The sequence below is a fragment of the Neolamprologus brichardi genome, chromosome 5 (genome assembly GCF_056152115.1).
Source record: "Neolamprologus brichardi isolate AB-2024 chromosome 5, ASM5615211v1, whole genome shotgun sequence".
NCBI classification, from domain to species: domain Eukaryota; kingdom Metazoa; phylum Chordata; class Actinopteri; order Cichliformes; family Cichlidae; genus Neolamprologus; species Neolamprologus brichardi.
In genome coordinates this window covers 18,491,861-18,516,500 of record NC_142108.1, presented here as the reverse complement: position 1 = coordinate 18,516,500, position 24,640 = coordinate 18,491,861, and the positions used below count along the sequence as shown (strand labels likewise).

The 24,640-nt window shown below is 40.6% G+C and overlaps 2 protein-coding genes across 5 annotated transcripts; one reads left to right on the top strand and one right to left on the bottom strand.

Annotated features, from left to right (window-relative positions):
* Positions 1 to 4,930: 4,930 nt before the first annotated feature.
* errfi1a (ERBB receptor feedback inhibitor 1a) lies at positions 4,931 to 11,240 on the top strand. Of its 4 annotated transcripts, none has more exons than XM_006783236.3 (4): positions 4,931 to 5,098; positions 7,588 to 7,793; positions 7,961 to 8,040; positions 8,299 to 11,240. In XM_006783236.3, exons 2-4 carry the CDS (start codon positions 7,642 to 7,644, stop codon positions 9,285 to 9,287), a joined length of 1,221 nt encoding a protein of 406 aa, XP_006783299.1. In that variant the 5' UTR covers positions 4,931 to 5,098; positions 7,588 to 7,641; the 3' UTR covers positions 9,288 to 11,240. The 4 variants fall into 4 exon arrangements, with proteins under 4 accessions (XP_006783299.1, XP_006783298.1, XP_087696941.1 ...); XM_006783235.3 differs by having other exon boundaries at positions 7,958 to 8,040; XM_087840815.1 differs by having other exon boundaries at positions 4,931 to 7,793; positions 7,958 to 8,040.
* A 2,603-nt stretch (positions 11,241 to 13,843) lies between these two features.
* Positions 13,844 to 24,453, bottom strand: LOC102789839 (uncharacterized). Its single transcript, XM_087841207.1, has 7 exons — positions 15,507 to 24,453; positions 15,193 to 15,311; positions 14,965 to 15,029; positions 14,658 to 14,860; positions 14,362 to 14,527; positions 14,089 to 14,253; positions 13,844 to 13,976 (listed from the first exon to the last, which is right to left on the bottom strand). The coding sequence occupies exons 1-7, from the start codon at positions 24,451 to 24,453 to the stop codon at positions 13,844 to 13,846; spliced, it is 9,798 nt and encodes a 3,265-aa protein (XP_087697333.1).
* Between the last annotated feature and the right edge of the window lie 187 nt (positions 24,454 to 24,640).

Here is a 24,640-nt window from a genome sequence, read left to right as displayed (position 1 = left end):
TAAATCCACGTGTGAATGAAACAAAAGACACTCTCACAAAGCGCATACTCTGCCCTGAATGACTCAGTCCCTGTCATCCAGTTCTGTTATGCAGACATCCATACACAATCACCGACACACACACACACACACACACACACACACAAATGAAAAAATAGGATTTATTGAGCTCAGTGACTGTAGCCCATGTTTGGACTGCATCCTCCATTGCACATGTGTTTTTCTGTCCTCTTGGTAGAGCAATGCTTTCTTTTACCTGTGGCTATAGATTTATGCCTCATTCATTACATATGCCCGCCTTTTCATGGTAAACCTTCTGATCTCCTTGGTGGACGACATCTGAAATCTTTATCAGAAAACTGGGGAGCCTCAGGTCCCCCTGTGCACTGTGCTTTAATATCTCCCAAGAGTGAACCTGAAGCAGGAAATCGTGGAAAGACAAAACTCCCCAAGCTATCAGTTGTTACTTAAGATTAATAGATTGCTACACCAAGTGAAGCTTAAACATTCTCCTCTTTACAGAAACACAGGAAACCTGGAATACTCGTCGGCTTAATGCCAGAAACGTCTGTTCAAAAGACAATACAGGTGTTAAATTACAGGATACTGGTCATGTATTTCCTTGTAGGAACCTTGAGGAATCCCAAATACAGTCAGAGCAAAAAATGAAAATGTAGGAAAAAGATTGGTGATGCACAATGAGTGTTGGTTGTGATACATAAAGCAGGGCGTACTGGGAGATACTTTCAATCTGTGTCAGCCAGTCCTGCTGAATTCCAGTGGAGGTGACTGTGAGCAGAATTGGCCTTGATTCAGTGGCTGGAGAGCAAGTCAAACTAGCGTGACATCCTTCATCATACCACAGCTGTCGTTTTCACAGCTTCTCCCTAAAACAACAGACACAAATCAGGCTGTTTGCGTGGGTTTCTGCGAATGAGATTATGTGTGAAAGCAGTCGAAAAGAATGTTCCCACATCTTAATACTGCCCAATATGTATATTTACCATAATAATAATTATTAACAGGACTTTGATTCAGTCATAGGATGAGCTTGCCAGCAACTCCCCCGGTCTCTGTCTAAATTGATCCTCAAATCCTGAAGACTAAACACACCCTGTCATCATCAAGGAGGCGGACTGGCTTGCTCCACCCATTAGTAACAGCAGGCTGTGGGTGCACTTGAACCACTCAACATAACAATGTTGAGGAGTGAGGCAATAATGACTCGTTATTGCTGCTTCAGATTACGTTGCACGCTGAAATAGAAAATACCTGTGAGTGACTCAGTTGAAACAAAAAGCCCTTTATTTCCCAGAAGTCTTTCTACCAATACAGGAAGTGATTAATGACTCAAGCAGCTGGATGACCCTCAGGAGTTTGCTACAGTTAATAAGAAGAAGTGCTATAATATGGTTTTATTTACATTGCAGTGATAAATGACAGCCCGTTGCCTGGGGATTTGTGTTTCGTTTCCACGGCATGAGCCAAGTGTGTGTGAGTCTGCCAGACCAAACCGCGATCCAGCAGAATACACAGTGATGTGTCAGCCATGTGCTTTGGCTGTGGCGCTCACAGCTGCACTGAGTGAAGGCACATCTGATCTCCAGTATGAAAAGTGAGGGGAAGATACAGTCAGGCTGAAATTAAAAGAGCATTTTTTTTTTTCTCACTTTGCTCTGTGTACAACTAAGCATTAACTGAACTCATTAAAGCAAAACCAAACAAAACAATCTTACAACCTGATGGTAGCAACAGCACTAACCACCAGAACATTTTATTCACTGCTTTTGGTCTTTATACTGAGATAAGCTAATGCCGTTAGCTTGAAAATGTGAGAAGAATTGTCCAAGATAATTCCCTTAATAGAAAATAGCAAACAGGAACATTGTCAGGGATTTTATTTGTTTGCTTATGTTTTTATGATAACTATGATAAGTGATTAATGTTAAGATATATAACTGTGGTTAGAAGGTTTACATATACTCATCATAGGCATGACTTTCATGGTAATTTGGGGGCTTTTAAGTGTGTCTTAAAACTATTCTTTTTTCAGCATAAATCTTTAATGACTGAGGCTTAACTGGTTAAAAGACAAAAATTGGGCCCAAAAAGACACAAGGTCAAAAATATACATACAGGTTCATATATATAGATACAATCCACTATTATTTAGTTAAATGTTCCTTATCAAGTTGCACCTTTTGATGCTTTTGGTAGCTATAAACAAGGTTCTTGCATAAATCTGGTTGTATATTTAGCCATTCTTCTTGGCAGAATTGGTAGAGTTTATTTAAATTGGTTTGTTTCTATGTTATCCATTCCCGAACCAGTTTTGATATAGGCGTTGGGACACCCAACTGTGTCCCGGTTTCAGCAATCTAGCTATTGATCTGAGATGAAGTTGAAGATATTGGAGATAGCTCTCCTTTTTCATTATTCAATCCACTTTGTGCAATATACCAGTACCACTAGAAGCAAAACAGCCCCTTAGCATGATGCTGCCACCGCCATGCTTGACAACTGGCTCAGTGTTCTTAGGTTTGAAAGCCTCATCTTTGCTTCTCTAAACATACAACTTGTATACAAATAGCTCAATTTTGTCTCATCTGACATTAAGACTTTTCTCCAGGAGGCACTTTGCTTGTCTCTGTGGACAGTTTCAAATGTACATGGCAAACTCTTTGTAATCTGAAATGCTCACAAAATTACCACAGAAGTCAAAAGTTGCAGACCTTCCTTTCTTCTTCTTTAAATGCTTGGTAAAGCTTGAATTTTAGTCTAGAGCAGCACCTGGAATCTACTACACATTTACAAGCTTGATGTCACCACAACAATAAAGCTTGTTGCTGCTGTGTTTATATCAGTGCGAACTTTGGATTCTGTCTGGATATAGACGTAATTGAATTACCTCAGCAGGCAGGGGCAATCAACGCTGTGACCTCCGCGATGAATAAATCATTTACAGTAATATGCTTTTTGTTTTTTTGTTGTTGTTGTTTTAGCTCGTCTCCAACCACACTTAACTCTTCCTGTTAGTGAGCCACTAAAATCAGCTGAAGGAGCATAACTGACTTTTAAAATATACCCTTGTACTGGAACTGAGCCACACAGGGAAATTCCTTTCTTTTACAAAAGCATCTGAAAGGAAAATGAGCCAAAAGTGCTACTTTTTGAGGGGGAGATTACTGATTCTGGTGATTAAACTCAGTGTGAGTCATGGGGCTAAGTGAAAAGCTGTGTAATATTTCCTGAGAAGTATATTCTCTATGACACAAGTTCATTCATCTGCTGTCTCTGCCTGCTTATCTTCCACCCTGACTTAGTTTTTTTTCCCCCCTCTCCCTCTATAACTGTATATGGCACTTCCTGTGGGTGATGACATCATGATGTGGCTCACTGGCAGAGAGAGGAAGGAGGGCTGAAGTGGGAGGAGAGACGTTTTCGGTGAAGTCTATTTATCCCAATGAATGTGTCTCTTTTGTGGAACATGGAAAGGCAGATTGAGCGCACTCGAGCTGAAATACACACAGGCGCTTTTGACTTTGCTTGATTATTTTTATGCATCTTTCTACTCTTTATTTTTAGTCTTATCTTTTACATATGAGCATTTCCTCCAACATCTATCAATATATAGTTTGCATTTGAAATATTTTAATCCAAACTCTGGTGTTTAAGTAATTAATTCACCTTGCAAAACATTCTCTTTTCCCTGCTGGTCACAACTGGTCCAGAGGAATCCCAAAAATGCACCTAAAATTCTAAAAGGGGGATTAGGGAGGATCTGGTCCTTTTAAGGGGCATATCTGTAACTAAAATCCTTTTGGGCCTCTCAGACTGAAAGCAAGCAGTAAAGAATTCACAATTTCAAGCAAAAGAACAGTGTGTTCTCTCCACACACACACACACCTCTGCTTTCTGTCACATATTGAGTCAACATACACGCTGTCTGTAGCTATTGTATCATTGTGTTTGGTTAGTGTGCATGTCAGTGTTACGTTTGTTTAGCCCAGTTAGGTTTGGTCACAGTTAATGCAACACCACCTAAGGTCCAAATAGGCTAAGCAGCTGGTAATTGGAGGTGTGAGGGACTGCATATTCCAGATTACTCATGTATTTCCATAACAAGAAAAACTGTAGAATATTGAACTTGTTGCCTTTTCTCAGCGACTGATGGGAGCATTATCTCAGGTAAATAGAAAACAGGTCCTGCAGAACAAAAATGCCCAGGGTGATCTGATAAATGAGTAACTAAACCATCTGAGCCCCATTCAGCTGGCAGGAGAATTACTGCAGAGATAAGAGGGGTTCTGGCTTTGTTTCTTTGCCTACTGTTTGTGTTATCCACTCTGAAGCCTTCCCTATTACTGCCTCTGTCTTCGTGCAGATCTGCACAGCTTTTGGCACAGTCTATTGTTTATGAAACAGCAAAGATGACACCTTTTATAGTACGGTATAACACAGGTCATTCAACGGGAAGTTTTAAAAGGCAGAACTTGCAAGATGGCATTTTAGTCTGGCACCAGTAAGTTTACGGCTTTAACTTTAGTTTATGTATACTTTTTCTAAACGTTCTGGGGAAAATGTATCATTAACTGAACCATGGTTGCATTTATTCATTGTGTGATAAATGTGTCCCAGTGGGACAGTTTATCACCTGCCTGTGTCCTTGATTTCAAACCTGCTCTGTCCAGAGATATATGGAGCCCAGCAGACTTTCACTGCATCACATAAGTCAACCTATGTTAAGTCTTTTAAATATATTCAAGGCTGACATGCAGTCCATATGCACTCAGTTTTCTGTGCTTCATGCACACTGCAGACTGGTGGAAAGGAAGCCTGTGGCTTTAAGGAAGGCGGAGCCACTGTGTCGACAGTGTAGTGAGCCTATAAGATAGCTCAACACAATAGACTAGTAGACTTATCTAGAAGTGTCACAGTAATGCCTGAGTGTCGCCAAGTCTTTGGCGACCTGTTCCTGATGCAACTGAAAACTGAAGATTACAGACTCAAATCAAACCCCGAAATAAACTGAGGCGCTGCATTTTACCAAAGAGGACTTTAGGGGTCAGTCAGCGGAGAGAATTGCGAAGTGAATTAGGTGAGTTCAAAAAGTGAATTGAAATGTCTGTTTAGAGCCACTGTGTGGATCCATGTCTTGTCTGTCTGTTGTTTTGTATGTCGGTGCCAGCACGGCAGACACAATTGCTTAATGCAACTTGAGATCTTATTCGGATTATTTTTTTATTTTATTTTATTTTTATTTCTATATCTTATGGTTGTTTTTGATTGTTTTTCACTGACAGAGCCGTATACTAAGAGGAACAACTTAGTCCAGAGCAAAATGATTAAAAAACTTACAATATCATAAAAAAACGGAGGGAAACCTGTGAATATGTATCTCTATATGTTTGTCTATACTGATAACTATAAAGGATACGTGTTTTATATTCTTTATAGGTCTGCAATGGCACAGAAGTTATATAATCGTTCTCTTTAATTCTTAGGCTGCAATATTAATTTAGGTCTTTTCCTCTTAAACAAAAGGGAAATACAATTCACTGTGTATCATCATTGCCAAATAGCTGACTGTGTGTTGTGGCGTGAGTCACCTGCCTGCTGGAGGGCTTTTAACCATTATTATCTCAATCCGGTAAAGTGAGGGGGGTGTGCGCGCTGTTTGCTTGCAGCACAGGTAGAGCGAGTATGGTTGCTCGGAAACCGCTGCAGGGGTGTCGTGAGCGGGGTGTGAACTCCTGTCAAGGCCTGAGCGTGACGGCCGTAAGCTTGAATTCAAGGCAAACCGGTGGTGTTTTACATCACTAGGAAGCTCAGCGGACCCCCTCCTTTCTCGAGCCCACTGCCACTGAGTTGTCTTCGTAGTTAGCCTTGGCTTGTCTTCTTATTGTATAAACAGATAAGTCACATTTGACCATAAGAAGGCCCACATTCTCCAGTCTGATTATCTGACTTAACCGACTTGGACATCTGCATGACTACATCATTTGTGTAATCCTGTTGCCTGTAAATGCTAATATGGTTAACCGCCAGGATGAACTGTCTTTGCACCTGTTGCAAGAGGAAGCACAAGCCCCTGGGGGTTCATTATCAAGGATCATGTTGCTTCCCGTCCCCGCCGAACCGAATCGATGGCCCTGGCCAGGGGGATTGCATGCCTTCTTGGGCAGTTTGGCTCAGACTGATGGCTCATGCTTCCTGTTGTTTTAGAGCTTTGTTTCTCTCCAGCTGTCAGGCTAGCACATAAATATGGCTCATAAGAGAACGAGGGAGCCGTGTTCTTTTCAGTCATCACTCCTACATTGTCAGGAGGACAGTGAGCTGTGCATGCACCTCTTTAGTAGTTTCCAGAAGAGATGATTTTGAGGATGCATTGTAATCGTGTAATAATGACGTCTAATTAAACTCAGCCATGCAACAAAAAGCAACTGCGCTCACCCCTGATGCACTATTTTTAAGGCTCATCTAAAACACATTTTATGACTTTCTAAGCTTTCTCCACTTGAGACTGAAACCCAGTTGAAACATTTAAACTCTGTGTGAGGCCATTTATTTTGCATTTACTCTATGTATGCCCCAGAAATATTAGATTATTCCCCCTTTGAATAATGTACACATTGTTTATACAGCCCTGACACATAGTTGACATGACACGAGCATTCAGTTCATTTGGCGTGGGGGCGTTCTTGCAACATCAGGTATATCTGTGGTAACAGGAGGAGCCCCCTTGAACTTTCCTGTTCAAGAGGAACAGGATTGCAAAACACCAGCACAGCACAGTCCAGTTTTAAAATAAACTAAACTTATTAAGCGACACAGTCTGTAGATATTGAAATTCGAAAGTTGGTTACACAGTTCACACCCATGAATGCAATGCTGAACTCGGGCTCATGGAGTTTGCAAGCCACAGGTGAAACGTAAAGCTCAGTACCTCTCTATAGGAAGAGGAAAAAAAATGGGTGTATTGTTTCTTCTTTTGTTTTCAGCTGACACAGCTACACCTTTGTACTAACACGGTAAATAAAATGTAAAACATGAAGGGTAATACAACTTTTTCATAGCATGTTTTGACACAATGTGTTAGCAATGACTTTAATGAAGGTCCTGTTCTATTATGATGCAAGATCTAAATCGTATGTTAGTAACACCTGTGTTTACCTTCGATTTCATGTCAGAATGCTTTTGTGATAAAGTAGTTCTACACTGGTTCTCCAAACCCACAGCAAGTGTGTTTACATGCCATTTAATTCAGGTCTACAAAAGCAGACATGACCAGTTGTGACCTTTTCCGCCATCTATTGCTTTCATGCTTTGAATGAGGAATACTGTGAATAGAACATTTTGAAAGGCACGTTCTCCAGGTGTGCTCGGACACCAGTGTCCTGAAGGCCATAGGAAATTGTTGTCACCCAAAAGCCATTATTAAATATCTGGTCTAATGAGAATCACCTGGCTCTGCTTTTAGAGTGTTTTTTAGTGTCCTATACGATGATCTGTTTCACTTGACCTACTTTTGATTTTATTTATTTCTTTTTTTTTGCCAAATTCATTCATGGCTGTTTTTTAATATAGGTACACCAGAAGCAGGGGCAGCCAGCCGGGCGATCTGAGTGTTTCCTGGCTTTGATGCGACCCGAGGGTGCCTGGAGCATGTCCACAGTGGGCCTGACTGCCCAGGAGATCTCTTTTCCCATAGAAAACCCCTTTCTCCGGGGCAGCTACTGTCACAGCATGGCTGGATCTAAACCCTCCTGGAGCGATCGCCATGTACTGGACAAGTGAGTGTTGTGGTGCACTTCATTAGAGAAAGACTTTAGAAAGGATGTGCATGTCATGTTGAAGTTGCATGGTTCAGGTTAGTCTTACATTTTCTGTTAATTTCAATATGTCACATTTCTGTGACGAAGCACTGCTGTTCTGAAATGTCATTCTTCTTTTCTAGCAGCTTCTACTTCAGTATGGACAGGGCAAACATAGATCACAGCTATCGTGCCCAGCAAAAAGGGCCACCTCCAAGTTATGAGAGTAAGTAAAATATCTTTATTTCCTTTTCTTTCTTTTTCGTACAGAATGTACCTTTTAAACTACACAAATGCTGCATTGCATGAATTCTCTTTAATTGTTTGTTATTTCACATACTGGACATATTGTTGTAACCTGAATATTATAAAGTCAGTGTAGTATTATAGTATTAGATTTTTATTGTCTTTAATCTACTTTAATTATTTATCAATCTGCCACTTGTCTGATGGTTATTATTTTTTCAACTTACTTTTTTGGCAGAACATAAACACAGTCCCAACTCACAGAGAATACTCTCAAAGAAATCCCGGCCTTCCCAACTCTTCCTGTCCTCCAGCAATGAACCTTCCATCCCAAGTCCTGCTGATGATGACCTGCTGATGAGGCTGTCATTTAACGAGTTGAACAGCCCACCACAGACACCTAGCAGACGCTCTAAGCCTCTACCCCCTATTCCCCCACGGACAGATATCTCCCATGAGCAGGCTATGGACAGTGAGGTAGAATTTTTCACAAGTTCAGACGACAGCTGCCGCCTGGTGTCTGATCAATTTTCTAAATCAGCTTTTAGAAATCCTCTATCTCACCGAAGGAGCTTCAGGGACTGTGGGCAGATTAACTACGCTTACTACGATGGGCCATTAGGACCACAAAGCCCGCAGCAACCCCAACAGCACCATCAGGCAAATCCTCCACAGGAAGTACAGGAACAGTATGAGCAGCAGCCACAGGAAAGACCCGCTCAGAGGAGGCTACGACGCTCTCTCTCTGGACCAGCTGGATCTTTACACAAGCTGCCACGACCCACATGCCCAAAAAGGTACCCCAACAATATGGATAAACCAGAGGTTCCCCCTCCTATACCTCCACGTAACGTCAAGACAGATTGCAGGCGCTGGTCAGCAGAAGTCTCATCTGGGGCTTACAGCGATGAGGACAAACCACCCAAACTGCCTCCAAGAGGCCCTCTGTCCACAGGCAGCTCCCGCACTCCCAGCCCTAAGAGCCTCCCAACATACACTAATGGGGTGATGCCCCCAACCCAAAGCTTTGCACCAGATCCTAAGTATGTAAGCGGTCGGAGTTTACAGAGACAGAACAGTGAGGGCTCCCCATGTATCCTTCCTATTATGGAGAATGGCAAGAAGGCCAGCACCACACATTACTACCTTCTGCCTCAGCGGTCTCCTTTTGCAGACTCGCCTTGTGACTGCCACACCAGAAAGAAAGCACAGGTGGATTTTGTTTGAAAAGTTTTTGTGGAAGTAATAGAAGACTATATTGTACATGCGCAAAACCCACTTGACAAAATGGTGAAATTGGACACCAACAACCTTTTTAAACTGCTGCTTTTACCTTTTTTCTTTTTTCTTTTTGTAATACCCCTTATGTATTTTGAACACACAGGGTATTTGCGCACTGTGTACAGTTACTGGTAATATTGAAAAGATATTTTCTGTGAAAACCATGTCTAACTAAAGATTGTGGGCAAAGTTCAACAGTCTATAGCTTATTTTTTTTAAATATATTTTAATTTTATGACATTCAATATTTTGCTCTGTTTTAGTAAAGATGTGGTACAGCCAGAAAGTACAAGCGGGCCTTGTACCTTGTGTGCTCAGTGTTTTGTGTCTGATGTGGTGTGGATGTTTTGTGAGATGCACTGGGGCTTTTTGATGGTGCTTTTGCATCTCACAAGGGACAAAAAGGTCAGTAATGTAACCATGTATCACTTAATATATGAAGTCTAAATACAAGCCCGATGAATTTATAACAAAATGAAGGATTCTAGCACGTGCCGATTCTGTTTGCTATTATATCAATACTGATATGGGTTTCGCGCCTTGATGTAGTGTCACTCTTACTCAGGCTGACTACTTCAAAGTAAATTTGTGTTGTGTTTTGTTGTTTGTTTGTTTTTTCACCCCATATGGCACATTGTCATGGTACATTTTGTACTAATAGGTGGGTTCATTACTAGTAGCTAACCATATTTCTTTTGGATTGTCCAGTGCAGCTGAGTATGGTGTAGCGTCTTGAGTGTATTTGTGTGTGTATGTGCAGTGGATGTGTTTGCGCATATGTGCATGTGAACAGCAGTTGGGAAAAGTGTTTAATTAGTAAAGAATTGTCAACAATGCTTGTTACTGTGCAACACTTGTTAGCAGTGCCCGCTTTTTAGTAGAGCCTTCTAAGAAGTGCACACATTTGATTTATTTCTGTCAGTCTCCAGATCTGTTTTATTGCACAGGAACTGGTCTGTTGACCGTCAGCGAATGTGTGCTGTTCTTCCAATTGAAGCTACTTCTTTTTCTTCTTCTTTTTTCTGGTCAAGCTGTGAGTCATTGCTTGAAACAAATTTGCCTCAAGTACTACCTCACTTTGATATTATCCTTATACCTTTACAAACTCCCTGCTTTAAATTGTGTTCAAAGGTGAAATTTGAAATTGTAATCCACGAGCGATGAGGTAACGGCTCCATATGTGACCTAACACTTGTAGGAAAAGGCAATGAATTCAAACGCAAAATCTGTTCTAACCGGATATCCTAATATGGAGATTTTAGATGAAATAGATTTTAGATGAGAGATGTTTGACTAATCTGTTAATACAAATGCATTACAAAGACAGTACAGGGTTTACCTACCTGACACAGACTTTCCTGTTCTGCACATGCATTCCTGCCTTACATGATTGCAGTGGGTGTGGTCTGAAAGACTTTGGCTGCTGGCAGCCTACAAAATGTATAATTTTTTTTTTTTTTTTAATTGTTGTACATTATCCACAAGGCGTCAGGATGATATAGAAAATGTAGCACATGTATTGAAGTAACCCTTGGTATCAAACACGGTGTTCAGTTTGGGAAACAAATAACTGCTAAGGTCAATCGGTCATTGAAGTATCTTTTTTTTTCTCTTCCTTCTGTTCACAGATCTTACCAACACAATGTTGCTTTTGACTTAAATGTTTGGAAAAATGTTTACATCATACACAAAAAAAACAAACTATTTAATCTTAAGGTATTCATATGTCTTATTAGAAATGTTAAAACAGAATGAAGACTAGTTTATCAAGAGATAAGTCTGCTGTGGCGAAGACATGCACTGGGAGAGTTCAGTATGCTGTGTACAGTATTTAACAACTCCATTTGTTATTATGAATAGTTGATAAGTATATAGTCTTTAAAAAGAAAGCAATAATAAAGTGACTTATTTATAAGCTTGCTTCGTCCTGTGTCTTGAACCTGTCAAGAGTGAACTCTCAACTCAGCTGTTTGGCCTGTTTTATCACCCACACGCCCTCATGGTGCACTTTATTGTGACTGGCTTCGATCCAAAGAAAGAAGAGTGACAGGTGTACAGTAGAATGCCTTCCTCTTCCTGGTTATAACTAAATTTCCTCCTGCACGATTGCTTCATCGTTCCTTGGCAGCGGGCTTTGCACCCACTGCTTTTAAAGCCCTTTTAACACTGTTACAAGTGTTTTATTCTCAATTTGAATCCTTGTGGTAAGGCGTGGAGCCAAAACCACAGTAAACCCAATTAGAGGTCAAATAATTACTAAATGAGCCACAGTTCAGCTCCAATTACAATACTGGCAGAGACCTTAGTGATTTGTATTTCTGCTGATTTGCTTAAGACAGTGACTTCTCTCAATGAAACAAAAGGTGACAGTTTAAGTTAAGTTGTCTAGGCCACCTGAAAACCTTTTCACTTGGTTCTCGCTTAGGTGAGTTACTAAGCAACAGCATGCGTGTTGACTATAGCTACCAAAGAAAGACTCACTGCACTTTTAAAATAATTGCTAGAGGCAAGAAAGACAAAAAAATAGGTAAATTAACAGGAAGACCGGTTTGCACTCAGATTGAACATAGTTTATTAATCAGTTTTCTAAGATCCTTTCCCTTTAGTGGCACTACAAGTCACAAATGCATTAAGTCATAATGGACACAAGACTTATGTTTCTCTCTGTAGCCACAATTTCATAGAAACTGTAACAAAGGAGATCCTGAAAGTTCTATTTTTTTCTCTCCATTAAATTTCAACACCCCATACACAAACATACAATATGTATGGCTTATCTTTCAGTTTCTCATCAAATACATTTCCTGCCTCAATTAATGAAACTCTGGCACTCCGGAGGCATTAATGAGTGAAATAAACTAATTTCTGTGATAAAAATATTATGATTTTTGTAGTTATTCCCTTAATTGCTATAAAAATTCCACTTTGCTGGTTACACTGCAGTTCTTTGTGTTAAAGAGCCCATATATGTTTAGGTGTTTCACTATTTCTACACTATAGAAATAAAAAGTAGCAAAGGTCATATTGGAGAAGTGCTGATGATGCAGTATATCTATAGCTAGACTATCCACAATCTCATATATTTTCAAGAGAGGATGGAGAAGTATGGATTGTGTGTCTTCCTCTACTCCATCACACAGAGGAATGCACATACACACACAAAACAAAAATCATGAAGCTAGACTAAAAAATAAGTTCCATTCTTTGCATTAACTTCATGTTTAGGCGTAACTTTTCTTATCGTTTGCTGTGAGGTGATTTGTAAATATTTAACTCAGGCTGCAGTGCTGCTGGTTAAATTTTATTCAGGTCACAGTACCTGTGTAGGAAATATAGAACATCAAGCAAAGGTAAAGAACTTGCTCAGTGTACCACCTCTATTGAGGCACTAGGTGGAGACAAAACCAAATCAAGGGCTTATCTCAAAAGAACCAAAGTTAAGTTTGTTTTTCTATTATGAATCAGCTGCAAATACATGCAAAAGTAGTTTGATTTCCTTTCTATGAAAAAAAAAACATCTTAAAATTCCATTAAAGGCCATGGTCTGTGTGTCTTTCTCCTTTGACTTATATCCTTCAAAAGCGAAATGCTTAAAATAAGCACATCTATGCCATCTAGTGGCAGATGTCCACAGTCATCTGCAGAGCCCTAGTCTGGATTATTTTCTTGTTGGGGTGTCAAAGTTTTGTTTTTGTTTTTTTAACTGGATAAAAATAGAGATGCTGTTTAAAAAAAAAACAAAAACGAACAAAAAAACAGAAGCACCTGTCTGATACAGTAAAACCATTGCATAGATACTGTGTAACATTTTAACTGGACAGATGTTTACAAATATACAAATGTGTGTATTTGAACGCTACAGTAAGCATTTTTTGTGTTTCACTACAGTTAGATGTTAATTGTAACAAGCTCAATAGAGATATATCATAGAGTATAAGCAGTAGCTAGCCCATATTGCATATTGTTTAATAACACTAAAGGCAAAATTAACTTGTTATTTAACAAAATTATCTATAGATAATACAGTGGGTTTCTCAGTTTGTGCATTCAGAAAATGTAGATTTTCCAGGCAAAATCTTCAGGTTAAAAGAGATTTATTATTATTTTTACTATTTGAACAGTGCTGAGAAAGATATGTCAAGAGAGGATAAAAAGAGAAATGGTGCTCCATGATATGTTGGTGGAAAATAATATACGTGCAAAAACATATGCATTAAATTTAAGTTCTTATAAATAAATGATAAATAGCAAAACAACTTCAAAATGTTTTAAAATTAAAATATGATAGTTCTTGCTGATCTTTAAGTAAGATTATTAGTGGTTAAAACAGTAACTAATTGCTTAATTTTATATAATATAGTGAATATATCAGTTTCTAAATGTTTTCTGATCTATAAGTGCCTGCCAGTCCCAAGTTGGAAATTCCTGAAAGACAAAGTCAAAAATCATATTTTTAAACATTGCTGAAAAATAGTTTAAAATAATTATTGCATTTTTAATAACTAATCATAAATAATTATTATAATAAATCTCTGAATATGATAGTAATTAGAGTAAGACATACATGTATCAGTGAAGTCAAAGAAATCTCCCTCAATAACAGACAATCTTCTCCTCTGAGAGTTGCTCATTTTCCTAAAAAAGAAAAGGATGCTTGTTTGTGTTTTTACTCAATGATTGAACAGAAAAAGCCATTTTTTTCCCAGAGTACATTACAGGAAAATGCGCAGAAGGCATCATAACCCACCAAGTATACGTATGTCTCCTTTTGAAAATGACAGCGATGACGATTATAATCAAGAGCAGGAGCGCTACTGCGAGTGAGCCAAACAGTGCTCCATAGAAACCTGGACCTCGGCGGAAAAGGTCACATTGTGGACCATAAAACTGCTCCAGGCTGGTTTCGTAGCACCTGGGTAAAATTCAAAAGAGGTTTAATAAAAATAGTTTTGACAAAAACAACTTGAGTCAAAAAACTAGATAGATAGATAGATAGATAGATAGATAGATATTTTATTACCTGCAGACTGAGCCTGTGTAAATGTCATTTAAACATTGTCCGTGTCCATTGCAGTAATCAGGGTTTCTTTTGCATGGTCCAACACACTGCCATTGACCATTAATAATCTCAGCAGTGTAATTAGCAAACTGAGTGCAGTTAATAAAAGGCTTCAACTCTGTGATATCTACAAGATTTCAAAACATATATATATTCAACATACTATAATGTAAATAAACAGGACAAATTTGAGAAAAAAAATGGATAAAGAATGGCTGATTGTGCCTTACATTTAGAACAACATACAACACACTTACTAGTAATGGCAGGTGCCTCAAAGCTGAGATCATTTAACTCCACACTTTGATTACCAAAGGCCAAAGAAATTTTGTTGAGGTTATTTTCATTTTGTAGGATTTTCTTCAAAACCACACTAAGATGAGTGTTAATAAACTCAATTTGAGTTTCATTGTTTTGATACTGATACTCCGCCAGGCTCTTTGCAACAACACTTCCTTGACTACAAAAAAACAGTAGAAATGTTATGAGAAAACAGCTATCTCTTTCTTAAAATGTAATAATAAATGTAACAAATAGTTTAATAAATGTTGAGGGAAAGTTTACCTTAATTTGATTACTTTAACTGTTTTATAGGCCTGGGGATCTGCTTCTCTACACAGGCTTCTGAGCTGTAAAAAAAAAAAAAAAAAAAAAAAAAGGACAGAAGGGATTATGCAACATTTCAGATAAAAGATTTAAATAATTTTATATTTTTTTGTATTACAAAATACTTTGTAATACTATTTAAAAATAATAACTCATAATATTAAATATGAAGAAAATTATCTGTACCTGTGCTTCTAATTTGTTGATGAATATCTGTGATTCAGGTGAATTTAAATTAAGAAAAGCCTGGATAAAAGTGACGTTGAATTTGAAAGTAATGTTTACTTTGCGCACGGGTGCAGTATCTGCAAAAAATTGAAAAATTTTAAAAGCCATTTATGAAAACATTTTACCTTGGACATGCAAAAGTGGGGGAGAAAACACAGATATAATGCGAGAAGTCAAAATATCAATTTATGTAAAAGGTATTCAAAAGTCATTTTCAGGTAATGAAAATATATTATTTTTAAGAAAAACTATAAGGAAATGAAAAACCTCACCAATGATTGGGACAGTGTTGTTTTCTCCATAAGAACATGAGTCTCCATAGGCAAAATCTTGGCACACAATTGTTGTCAAAGAGGATGTCAAATTTGTGGGGAGAGTAATTGATGAAGAAGAACTAACTGTTGCTGACGATGTAGGAGGACTTGTGAATGAGCCTACAATTGTTGTTGTTTCACTGGTGGATGTATCAGTTAAATAGGTCACAGATGTAGTTGAAGAGGAGAAAGAAGAAGATGTACGACTGGGAACTGTACTACTTGAGTTGGGCTGTACAACTGTAGCTTGTGAGTCAGGAAGTGTGGATGTCATTATCTCAGAAGCCCGAGTAGTTGTTCCTTTGTTCTCTGTTGTACTAGAGCCTGTTACCAGTGCTTGAGTACTTTGTTCAGTGTATGTTGGCGTAAAACTAGTGGTTTCTGAAGTAACTGTGGAAGGCAAACTGGAGGAAGTCTCTGAAGTGGTCACCAAAAAAGTTGTTGTGGAATAGTCCATGTTGGTAGAAAGAGTAATTTCATTGGTGGTGACTGGTGGGAAAGACTCTGTAGACTGTGTTGTTCCTGTTTGGGCCATTGTTGTAATAGAAGTAGTTGGTGATTCAGGTTGTGCAGATGTCATTGTCTCAGAAGTCTCAAGAGTTGTTACTTTGTTCTCTGTTGTACTAGTGCCTGTTACAGCTGTTTGAGTACTTTGTTCTGGGGATGTTGGAGTAAAACTAGTGCTTTCTGAAGTGACTGTGGAAGGCGAACTGGAGGAAGTCTCTGAAGTTGTTGTGGAATGGTCCATGTTGGTAGTTAGAGTAATTTCATTGGTGGTGACTGTTGGGACAGATTCTGTAGACTGTGTTGTTTCTGTTTGGTCCATTGTTGTAATAGAAGTAGTTGGTGATTCAGGGTGTGCAGATGTCATTGTCTCAGAAGTCTGAAGAGTTGTTGCTTTGTTCTCTGTTGTACTGGTGCCTGTTACAACTTTTTGAGTACTTTGTTCTGGGGATGTTGGAGTAAAACTAGTGCTTTCTGAAGTGACTGTGGAAGGCGATTCAGGGTTCGCTGATGTCATTGTCTCAGAAGTCTCAAGAGTTGTTGCTTTGTTCTCTGTTGTACTAGTGCCTGTTACAGCTGTTTGAGTACTTTGTTCTGGGGATGTTGGAGTAAAACTAGTGCTTTCTGAAGTGACTGTGGAAGGCGATTCAGGGTTCGCTGATGTCATTGTCTCAGAAGTCTCAAGAGTTGTTGCTTTGTTCTCTGTTGTACTAGTGCCTGTTACAGCTGTTTGAGTACTTTGTTCTGGGGATGTTGGAGTAAAACTAGTGCTTTCTGAAGTGACTGTGGAAGGCGAACTGGAGGAAGTCTCTGAAGTTGTTGTGGAATGGTCCATGTTGGTAGTTAGAGTAATTTCATTGGTGGTGACTGGTGGGACAGACTCTGTAGAATGTGTTGTTCCTGTTTGGGCGATTGTTGTAATAGAAGTTGTTGGCGATTGAGGGTGTGCGGATGTCATTGTCTCAGAAGTCTCAAGAGTTGTTGCTTTGTTCTCTGTTGTACTAGTGCCTGTTACAGCTGTTTGAGTACTTTGTTCTGGGGATGTTGGAGTAAAACTAGTGCTTTCTGAAGTGACTGTGGAAGGCGATTCAGGGTTCGCTGATGTCATTGTCTCAGAAGTCTCAAGAGTTGTTGCTTTGTTCTCTGTTGTACTAGTGCCTGTTATAGCTGTTTGAGTACTTTGTTCTGGGGATGTTGGAGTAAAACTAGTGCTTTCTGAAGTGACTGTGGAAGGCGAACTGGAGGAAGTCTCTGAAGTTGTTGTGGAATGGTCCGTGTTGGTAGTTAGAGTAATTTCATTGGTGGTGACTGGTGGGACAGACTCTGTAGACTGTGTTGTTCCTGTTTGGGCCATTGTTGTAATAGAAGTTGTTGGCGATTGAGGGTGTGCGGATGTCATTGTCTCAGAAGTCTCAAGAGTGGTTGCTTTGTTCTCTGTTGTACTAGTGCCTGTTACAGCTGTTTGAGTACTTTGTTCTGGGGATGTTGGAGTAAAACTAGTGCTTTCTGAAGTGACTGTGGAAGGCGAACTGGAGGAAGTCTCTGAAGTTGTTGTGGAATGGTCCATGTTGGTAGTTAGAGTAATTTCATTGGTGGTGACTGGTGGGGCAGACTCTGTAGACTGTGTTGTCCCTGTTTGGGCCATTGTTGTAATAGAAGTAGTTGGTGATTCAGGGTGTGCAGATGTCATTGTCTCAGAAGTCTCATGAGTTGTTGCTTTGTTCTCTGTTGTTCTAGTGCCTGTTACAGCTGTTTCAGTACTTTGTTCTGAGGATGTTGGAGTAAAACTAGTGCTTTCTGAAGTGACTGTGGAAGGCGATTCAGGGTTCGCTGATGTCATTGTCTCAGAAGTCTCAAGAGTTGTTGCTTTGTTCTCTGTTGTACTAGTGCCTGTTACAGCTGTTTGAGTACTTTGTTCTGGGGATGTTAGAGTAAAACTAGTGCTTTCTGAAGTGACTGTGGAAGGCGAACTGGAGGAAGTCTCTGAAGTTGTTGTGGAATGGTCCATGTTGGTAGTTAGAGTAATTTCATTGGTGGTGACTGGTGGGACAGACTTTGTAGACTGTGTTGTTCCTGTTTGGGTCATTGTTGTAATAGAAGTTGTTGGCGATTGAGGGTGCGCGGATGTCATTGTCTCAGAAGTCTCAAGAGTTGTTGCTTTGTTCTCTGTTGTACTAGTGCCTGTTACAGCTGTTTGAGTACTTTGTTCTGGGGATGTTGGAGTAAAACTAGTGCTTTCTGAAGTGACTGTGGAAGGCGATTCAGGGTTCGCTGATTTCATTGTCTCAGAAGTCTCAAGAGTTGTTGCTTTGTTCTCTGTTGTACTAGTGCCTGTTACAGCTGTTTGAGTACTTTGTTCTGGGGATGTTGGAGTAAAACTAGTGCTTTCTGAAGTGACTGTGGAAGGCGAACTGGAGGAAGTCTCTGAAGTTGTTGTGGAATGGTCCATGTTGGTAGTTAGAGTAATTTCATTGGTGGTGACTGGTGGGACAGACTCTGTAGAATGTGTTGTTCCTGTTTGGGCGATTGTTGTAATAGAAGTTGTTGGCGATTGAGGGTGTGCGGATGTCATTGTCTCAGAAGTCTCAAGAGTTGTTGCTTTGTTCTCTGTTGTACTAGTGCCTGTTACAGCTGTTTGAGTACTTTGTTCTGGGGATGTTGGAGTAAAACTAGTGCTTTCTGAAGTGACTGTGGAAGGCGATTCAGGGTTCGCTGATGTCATTGTCTCAGAAGTCTCAAGAGTTGTTGCTTTGTTCTCTGTTGTACTAGTGCCTGTTATAGCTGTTTGAGTACTTTGTTCTGGGGATGTTGGAGTAAAACTAGTGCTTTCTGAAGTGACTGTGGAAGGCGAACTGGAGGAAGTCTCTGAAGTTGTTGTGGAATGGTCCGTGTTGGTAGTTAGAGTAATTTCATTGGTGGTGACTGTTGGGACAGATTCTGTAGACTGTGTTGTTTCTGTTTGGTCCATTGTTGTAATAGAAGTAGTTGGTGATTCAGGGTGTGCAGATGTCATTGTCTCAGAAGTCTGAAGAGTTGTTGCTTTGTTCTCTGTTGTACTGGTGCCTGTTACAACTTTTTGAGTACTTTGTTCTGGGGATGTTGGAGTAAAACTAGTGCTTTCTGAAGTGACTGTGGAAGGCGATTCAGGGTTCGCTGATGTCATTGTCTCAGAAGTCTCAAGAGTTGTTGCTTTGTTCTCTGTTGTACTAGTGCCTGTTACAGCTGTTTGAGTACTTTGTTCTGGGGATGTTGGAGTAAAACTAGTGCTTTCTGAAGTGACTGTGGAAGGCGATTCAGGGTTCGCTGATGTCATTGTCTCAGAAGTCTCAAGAGTTGTTGCTTTGTTCTCTCTTGTACTAGTGCCTGTTACAGCTGTTTGAGTACTTTGTTCTGGGGATGTTGGAGTAAAACTAGTGCTTTCTGAAGTGACTGTGGAAGGCGAACTGGAGGAAGTCTCTGAAGTTGTTGTGGAATGGTCCATGTTGGTAGTTAGAGTAATTTCATTGGTGGTGACTGGTGGGACAGACTCTGTAGAATGTGTTGTTCCTGTTTGGGCGATTGTTGTAATAGAAGTTGTTGGCGATTGAGGGTGTGCGGATGTCATTGTCTCAGAAGTCTCAAGAGTTGTTGCTTTGTTCTCTGTTGTACTAGTGCCTGTTACAGCTGTTTGAGTACTTTGTTCTGGGGATGTTGGAGTAAAACTAGTGCTTTCTGAAGTGACTGTGGAAGGCGATTCAGGGTTCGCTGATGTCATTGTCTCAGAAGTCTCAAGAGTTGTTGCTTTGTTCTCTGTTGTACTAGTGCCTGTTACAGCTGTTTGAGTACTTTGTTCTGGGGATGTTGGAGTAAAACTAGTGCTTTCCGAAGTGACTGTGGAAGGCGAACTGGAGGAAGTCTCTGAAGTTGTTGTGGAATGGTCCGTGTTGGTAGTTAGAGTAATTTCATTGGTGGTGACTGGTGGGACAGACTCTGTAGACTGTGTTGTTCCTGTTTGGGCCATTGTTGTAATAGAAGTTGTTGGCGATTGAGGGTGTGCGGATGTCATTGTCTCAGAAGTCTCAAGAGTGGTTGCTTTGTTCTCTGTTGTACTAGTGCCTGTTACAGCTGTTTGAGTACTTTGTTCTGGGGATGTTGGAGTAAAACTAGTGCTTTCTGAAGTGACTGTGGAAGGCGAACTGGAGGAAGTCTCTGAAGTTGTTGTGGAATGGTCCATGTTGGTAGTTAGAGTAATTTCATTGGTGGTGACTGGTGGGGCAGACTCTGTAGACTGTGTTGTCCCTGTTTGGGCCATTGTTGTAATAGAAGTAGTTGGTGATTCAGGGTGTGCAGATGTCATTGTCTCAGAAGTCTCATGAGTTGTTGCTTTGTTCTCTGTTGTTCTAGTGCCTGTTACAGCTGTTTCAGTACTTTGTTCTGAGGATGTTGGAGTAAAACTAGTGCTTTCTGAAGTGACTGTGGAAGGCGATTCAGGGTTCGCTGATGTCATTGTCTCAGAAGTCTCAAGAGTTGTTGCTTTGTTCTCTGTTGTACTAGTGCCTGTTACAGCTGTTTGAGTACTTTGTTCTGGGGATGTTAGAGTAAAACTAGTGCTTTCTGAAGTGACTGTGGAAGGCGAACTGGAGGAAGTCTCTGAAGTTGTTGTGGAATGGTCCATGTTGGTAGTTAGAGTAATTTCATTGGTGGTGACTGGTGGGACAGACTTTGTAGACTGTGTTGTTCCTGTTTGGGTCATTGTTGTAATAGAAGTTGTTGGCGATTGAGGGTGCGCGGATGTCATTGTCTCAGAAGTCTCAAGAGTTGTTGCTTTGTTCTCTGTTGTACTAGTGCCTGTTACAGCTGTTTGAGTACTTTGTTCTGGGGATGTTGGAGTAAAACTAGTGCTTTCTGAAGTGACTGTGGAAGGCGATTCAGGGTTCGCTGATTTCATTGTCTCAGAAGTCTCAAGAGTTGTTGCTTTGTTCTCTGTTGTACTAGTGCCTGTTACAGCTGTTTGAGTACTTTGTTCTGGGGATGTTGGAGTAAAACTAGTGCTTTCTGAAGTGACTGTGGAAGGCGAACTGGAGGAAGTCTCTGAAGTTGTTGTGGAATGGTCCATGTTGGTAGTTAGAGTAATTTCATTGGTGGTGACTGGTGGGACAGACTCTGTAGAATGTGTTGTTCCTGTTTGGGCGATTGTTGTAATAGAAGTTGTTGGCGATTGAGGGTGTGCGGATGTCATTGTCTCAGAAGTCTCAAGAGTTGTTGCTTTGTTCTCTGTTGTACTAGTGCCTGTTACAGCTGTTTGAGTACTTTGTTCTGGGGATGTTGGAGTAAAACTAGTGCTTTCTGAAGTGACTGTGGAAGGCGATTCAGGGTTCGCTGATGTCATTGTCTCAGAAGTCTCAAGAGTTGTTGCTTTGTTCTCTGTTGTACTAGTGCCTGTTATAGCTGTTTGAGTACTTTGTTCTGGGGATGTTGGAGTAAAACTAGTGCTTTCTGAAGTGACTGTGGAAGGCGAACTGGAGGAAGTCTCTGAAGTTGTTGTGGAATGGTCCGTGTTGGTAGTTAGAGTAATTTCATTGGTGGTGACTGGTGGGACAGACTCTGTAGACTGTGTTGTTCCTGTTTGGGCCATTGTTGTAATAGAAGTTGTTGGCGATTGAGGGTGTGCGGATGTCATTGTCTCAGAAGTCTCAAGAGTGGTTGCTTTGTTCTCTGTTGTACTAGTGCCTGTTACAGCTGTTTGAGTACTTTGTTCTGGGGATGTTGGAGTAAAACTAGTGCTTTCTGAAGTGACTGTGGAAGGCGAACTGGAGGAAGTCTCTGAAGTTGTTGTGGAATGGTCCATGTTGGTAGTTAGAGTAATTTCATTGGTGGTGACTGGTGGGGCAGACTCTGTAGACTGTGTTGTCCCTGTTTGGGCCATTGTTGTAATAGAAGTAGTTGGTGATTCAGGGTGTGCAGATGTCATTGTCTCAGAAGTCTCATGAGTTGTTGCTTTGTTCTCTGTTGTTCTAGTGCCTGTTACAGCTGTTTCAGTACTTTGTTCTGAGGATGTTGGAGTAAAACTAGTGCTTTCTGAAGTGACTGTGGAAGGCGATTCAGGGTTCGCTGATGTCATTGTCTCAGAAGTCTCAAGAGTTGTTGCTTTGTTCTCTGTTGTACTAGTGCCTGTTACAGCTGTTTGAGTACTTTGTTCTGGGGATGTTAGAGTAAAACTAGTGCTTTCTGAAGTGACTGTGGAAGGCGAACTGGAGGAAGTCTCTGAAGTTGTTGTGGAATGGTCCATGTTGGTAGTTAGAGTAATTTCATTGGTGGTGACTGGTGGGACAGACTTTGTAGACTGTGTTGTTCCTGTTTGGGTCATTGTTGTAATAGAAGTTGTTGGCGATTGAGGGTGCGCGGATGTCATTGTCTCAGAAGTCTCAAGAGTTGTTGCTTTGTTCTCTGTTGTACTAGTGCCTGTTACAGCTGTTTGAGTACTTTGTTCTGGGGATGTTGGAGTAAAACTAGTGCTTTCTGAAGTGACTGTGGAAGGCGATTCAGGGTTCGCTGATTTCATTGTCTCAGAAGTCTCAAGAGTTGTTGCTTTGTTCTCTGTTGTACTAGTGCCTGTTACAGCTGTTTGAGTACTTTGTTCTGGGGATGTTGGAGTAAAACTAGTGCTTTCTGAAGTGACTGTGGAAGGCGAACTGGAGGAAGTCTCTGAAGTTGTTGTGGAATGGTCCATGTTGGTAGTTAGAGTAATTTCATTGGTGGTGACTGGTGGGACAGACTCTGTAGACTGTGTTGTTCCTGTTTGGGCCATTGTTGTAATAGAAGTTGTTGGCGATTGAGGGTGTGCGGATGTCATTGTCTCAGAAGTCTCAAGAGTTGTTGCTTTGTTCTCTGTTGTACTACTGCCTGTTACAGCTGTTTGAGTACTTTGTTCTGGGGATGTTGGAGTAAAACTATTGCTTTCTGAAGTGACTGTGGAAGGCGAACTGGAGGAAGTCTCTGAAGTTGTTGTGGAATGTTCCATGTTGGTAGTTAGAGTAATTTCATTGGTGGTGACTGGTGGGGCAGACTCTGTAGACTGTGTTGTCCCTGTTTGGGCCATTGTTGTAATAGAAGTAGTTGGTGATTCAGGGTGTGCAGATGTCATTGTCTCAGAAGTCTCATGAGTTGTTGCTTTGTTCTCTGTTGTACTAGTGCCTGTTACAGCTGTTTGAGTACTTTGTTCTGGGGATGTTGGAGTAAAACTAGTGCTTTCTGAAGTGACTGTGGAAGGCGATTCAGGGTTCGCTGATGTCATTGTCTCAGAAGTCTCAAGAGTTGTTGCTTTGTTCTCTCTTGTACTAGTGCCTGTTACAGCTGTTTGAGTACTTTGTTCTGGGGATGTTGGAGTAAAACTAGTGCTTTCTGAAGTGACTGTGGAAGGCGAACTGGAGGAAGTCTCTGAAGTTGTTGTGGAATGGTCCATGTTGGTAGTTAGAGTAATTTCATTGGTGGTGACTGGTGGGGCAGACTCTGTAGACTGTGTTGTCCCTGTTTGGGCCATTGTTGTAATAGAAGTAGTTGGTGATTCAGGGTGTGCAGATGTCATTGTCTCAGAAGTCTCATGAGTTGTTGCTTTGTTCTCTGTTGTTCTAGTGCCTGTTACAGCTGTTTGAGTACTTTGTTCTGGGGATGTTGGAGTAAAACTAGTGCTTTCTGAAGTGACTGTGGAAGGCGATTCAGGGATCGCTGATGTCATTGTCTCAGAAGTCTCAAGAGTTGTTGCTTTGTTCTCTGTTGTACTAGTGCCTGTTACAGCTGTTTGAGTACTTTGTTCTGGGGATGTTGGAGTAAAACTAGTGCTTTCTGAAGTGACTGTGGAAGGCGAACTGGAGGAAGTCTCTGAAGTTGTTGTGGAATGGTCCATGTTGGTAGTTAGAGTAATTTCATTGGTGGTGACTGGTGAGAATGACTCTGTAGACTGTGTTGTTCCTGTTTGGGCAATTGTTGTAATAGAAGTAGTTGGTGATTCAGGGTGTGCAGATGTCATTGTCTCAGAAGTCTCAAGAGTTGTTGCTTTGTTCTCTGTTGTACTAGTGCCTGTTACAGCTGTTTGAGTACTTTGTTCTGGGGATGTTGGAGTAAAACTAGTGCTTTCTGAAGTGACTGTGGAAGGCGATTCAGGGTTCGCTGATGTCATTGTCTCAGAAGTCTCAAGAGTTGTTGCTTTGTTCTCTGTTGTACTACTGCCTGTTACAGCTGTTTGAGTACTTTGTTCTGGGGATGTTGGAGTAAAACTATTGCTTTCTGAAGTGACTGTGGAAGGCGAACTGGAGGAAGTCTCTGAAGTTGTTGTGGAATGTTCCATGTTGGTAGTTAGAGTAATTTCATTGGTGGTGACTGGTGGGGCAGACTCTGTAGACTGTGTTGTCCCTGTTTGGGCCATTGTTGTAATAGAAGTAGTTGGTGATTCAGGGTGTGCAGATGTCATTGTCTCAGAAGTCTCATGAGTTGTTGCTTTGTTCTCTGTTGTACTAGTGCCTGTTACAGCTGTTTGAGTACTTTGTTCTGGGGATGTTGGAGTAAAACTAGTGCTTTCTGAAGTGACTGTGGAAGGCGATTCAGGGTTCGCT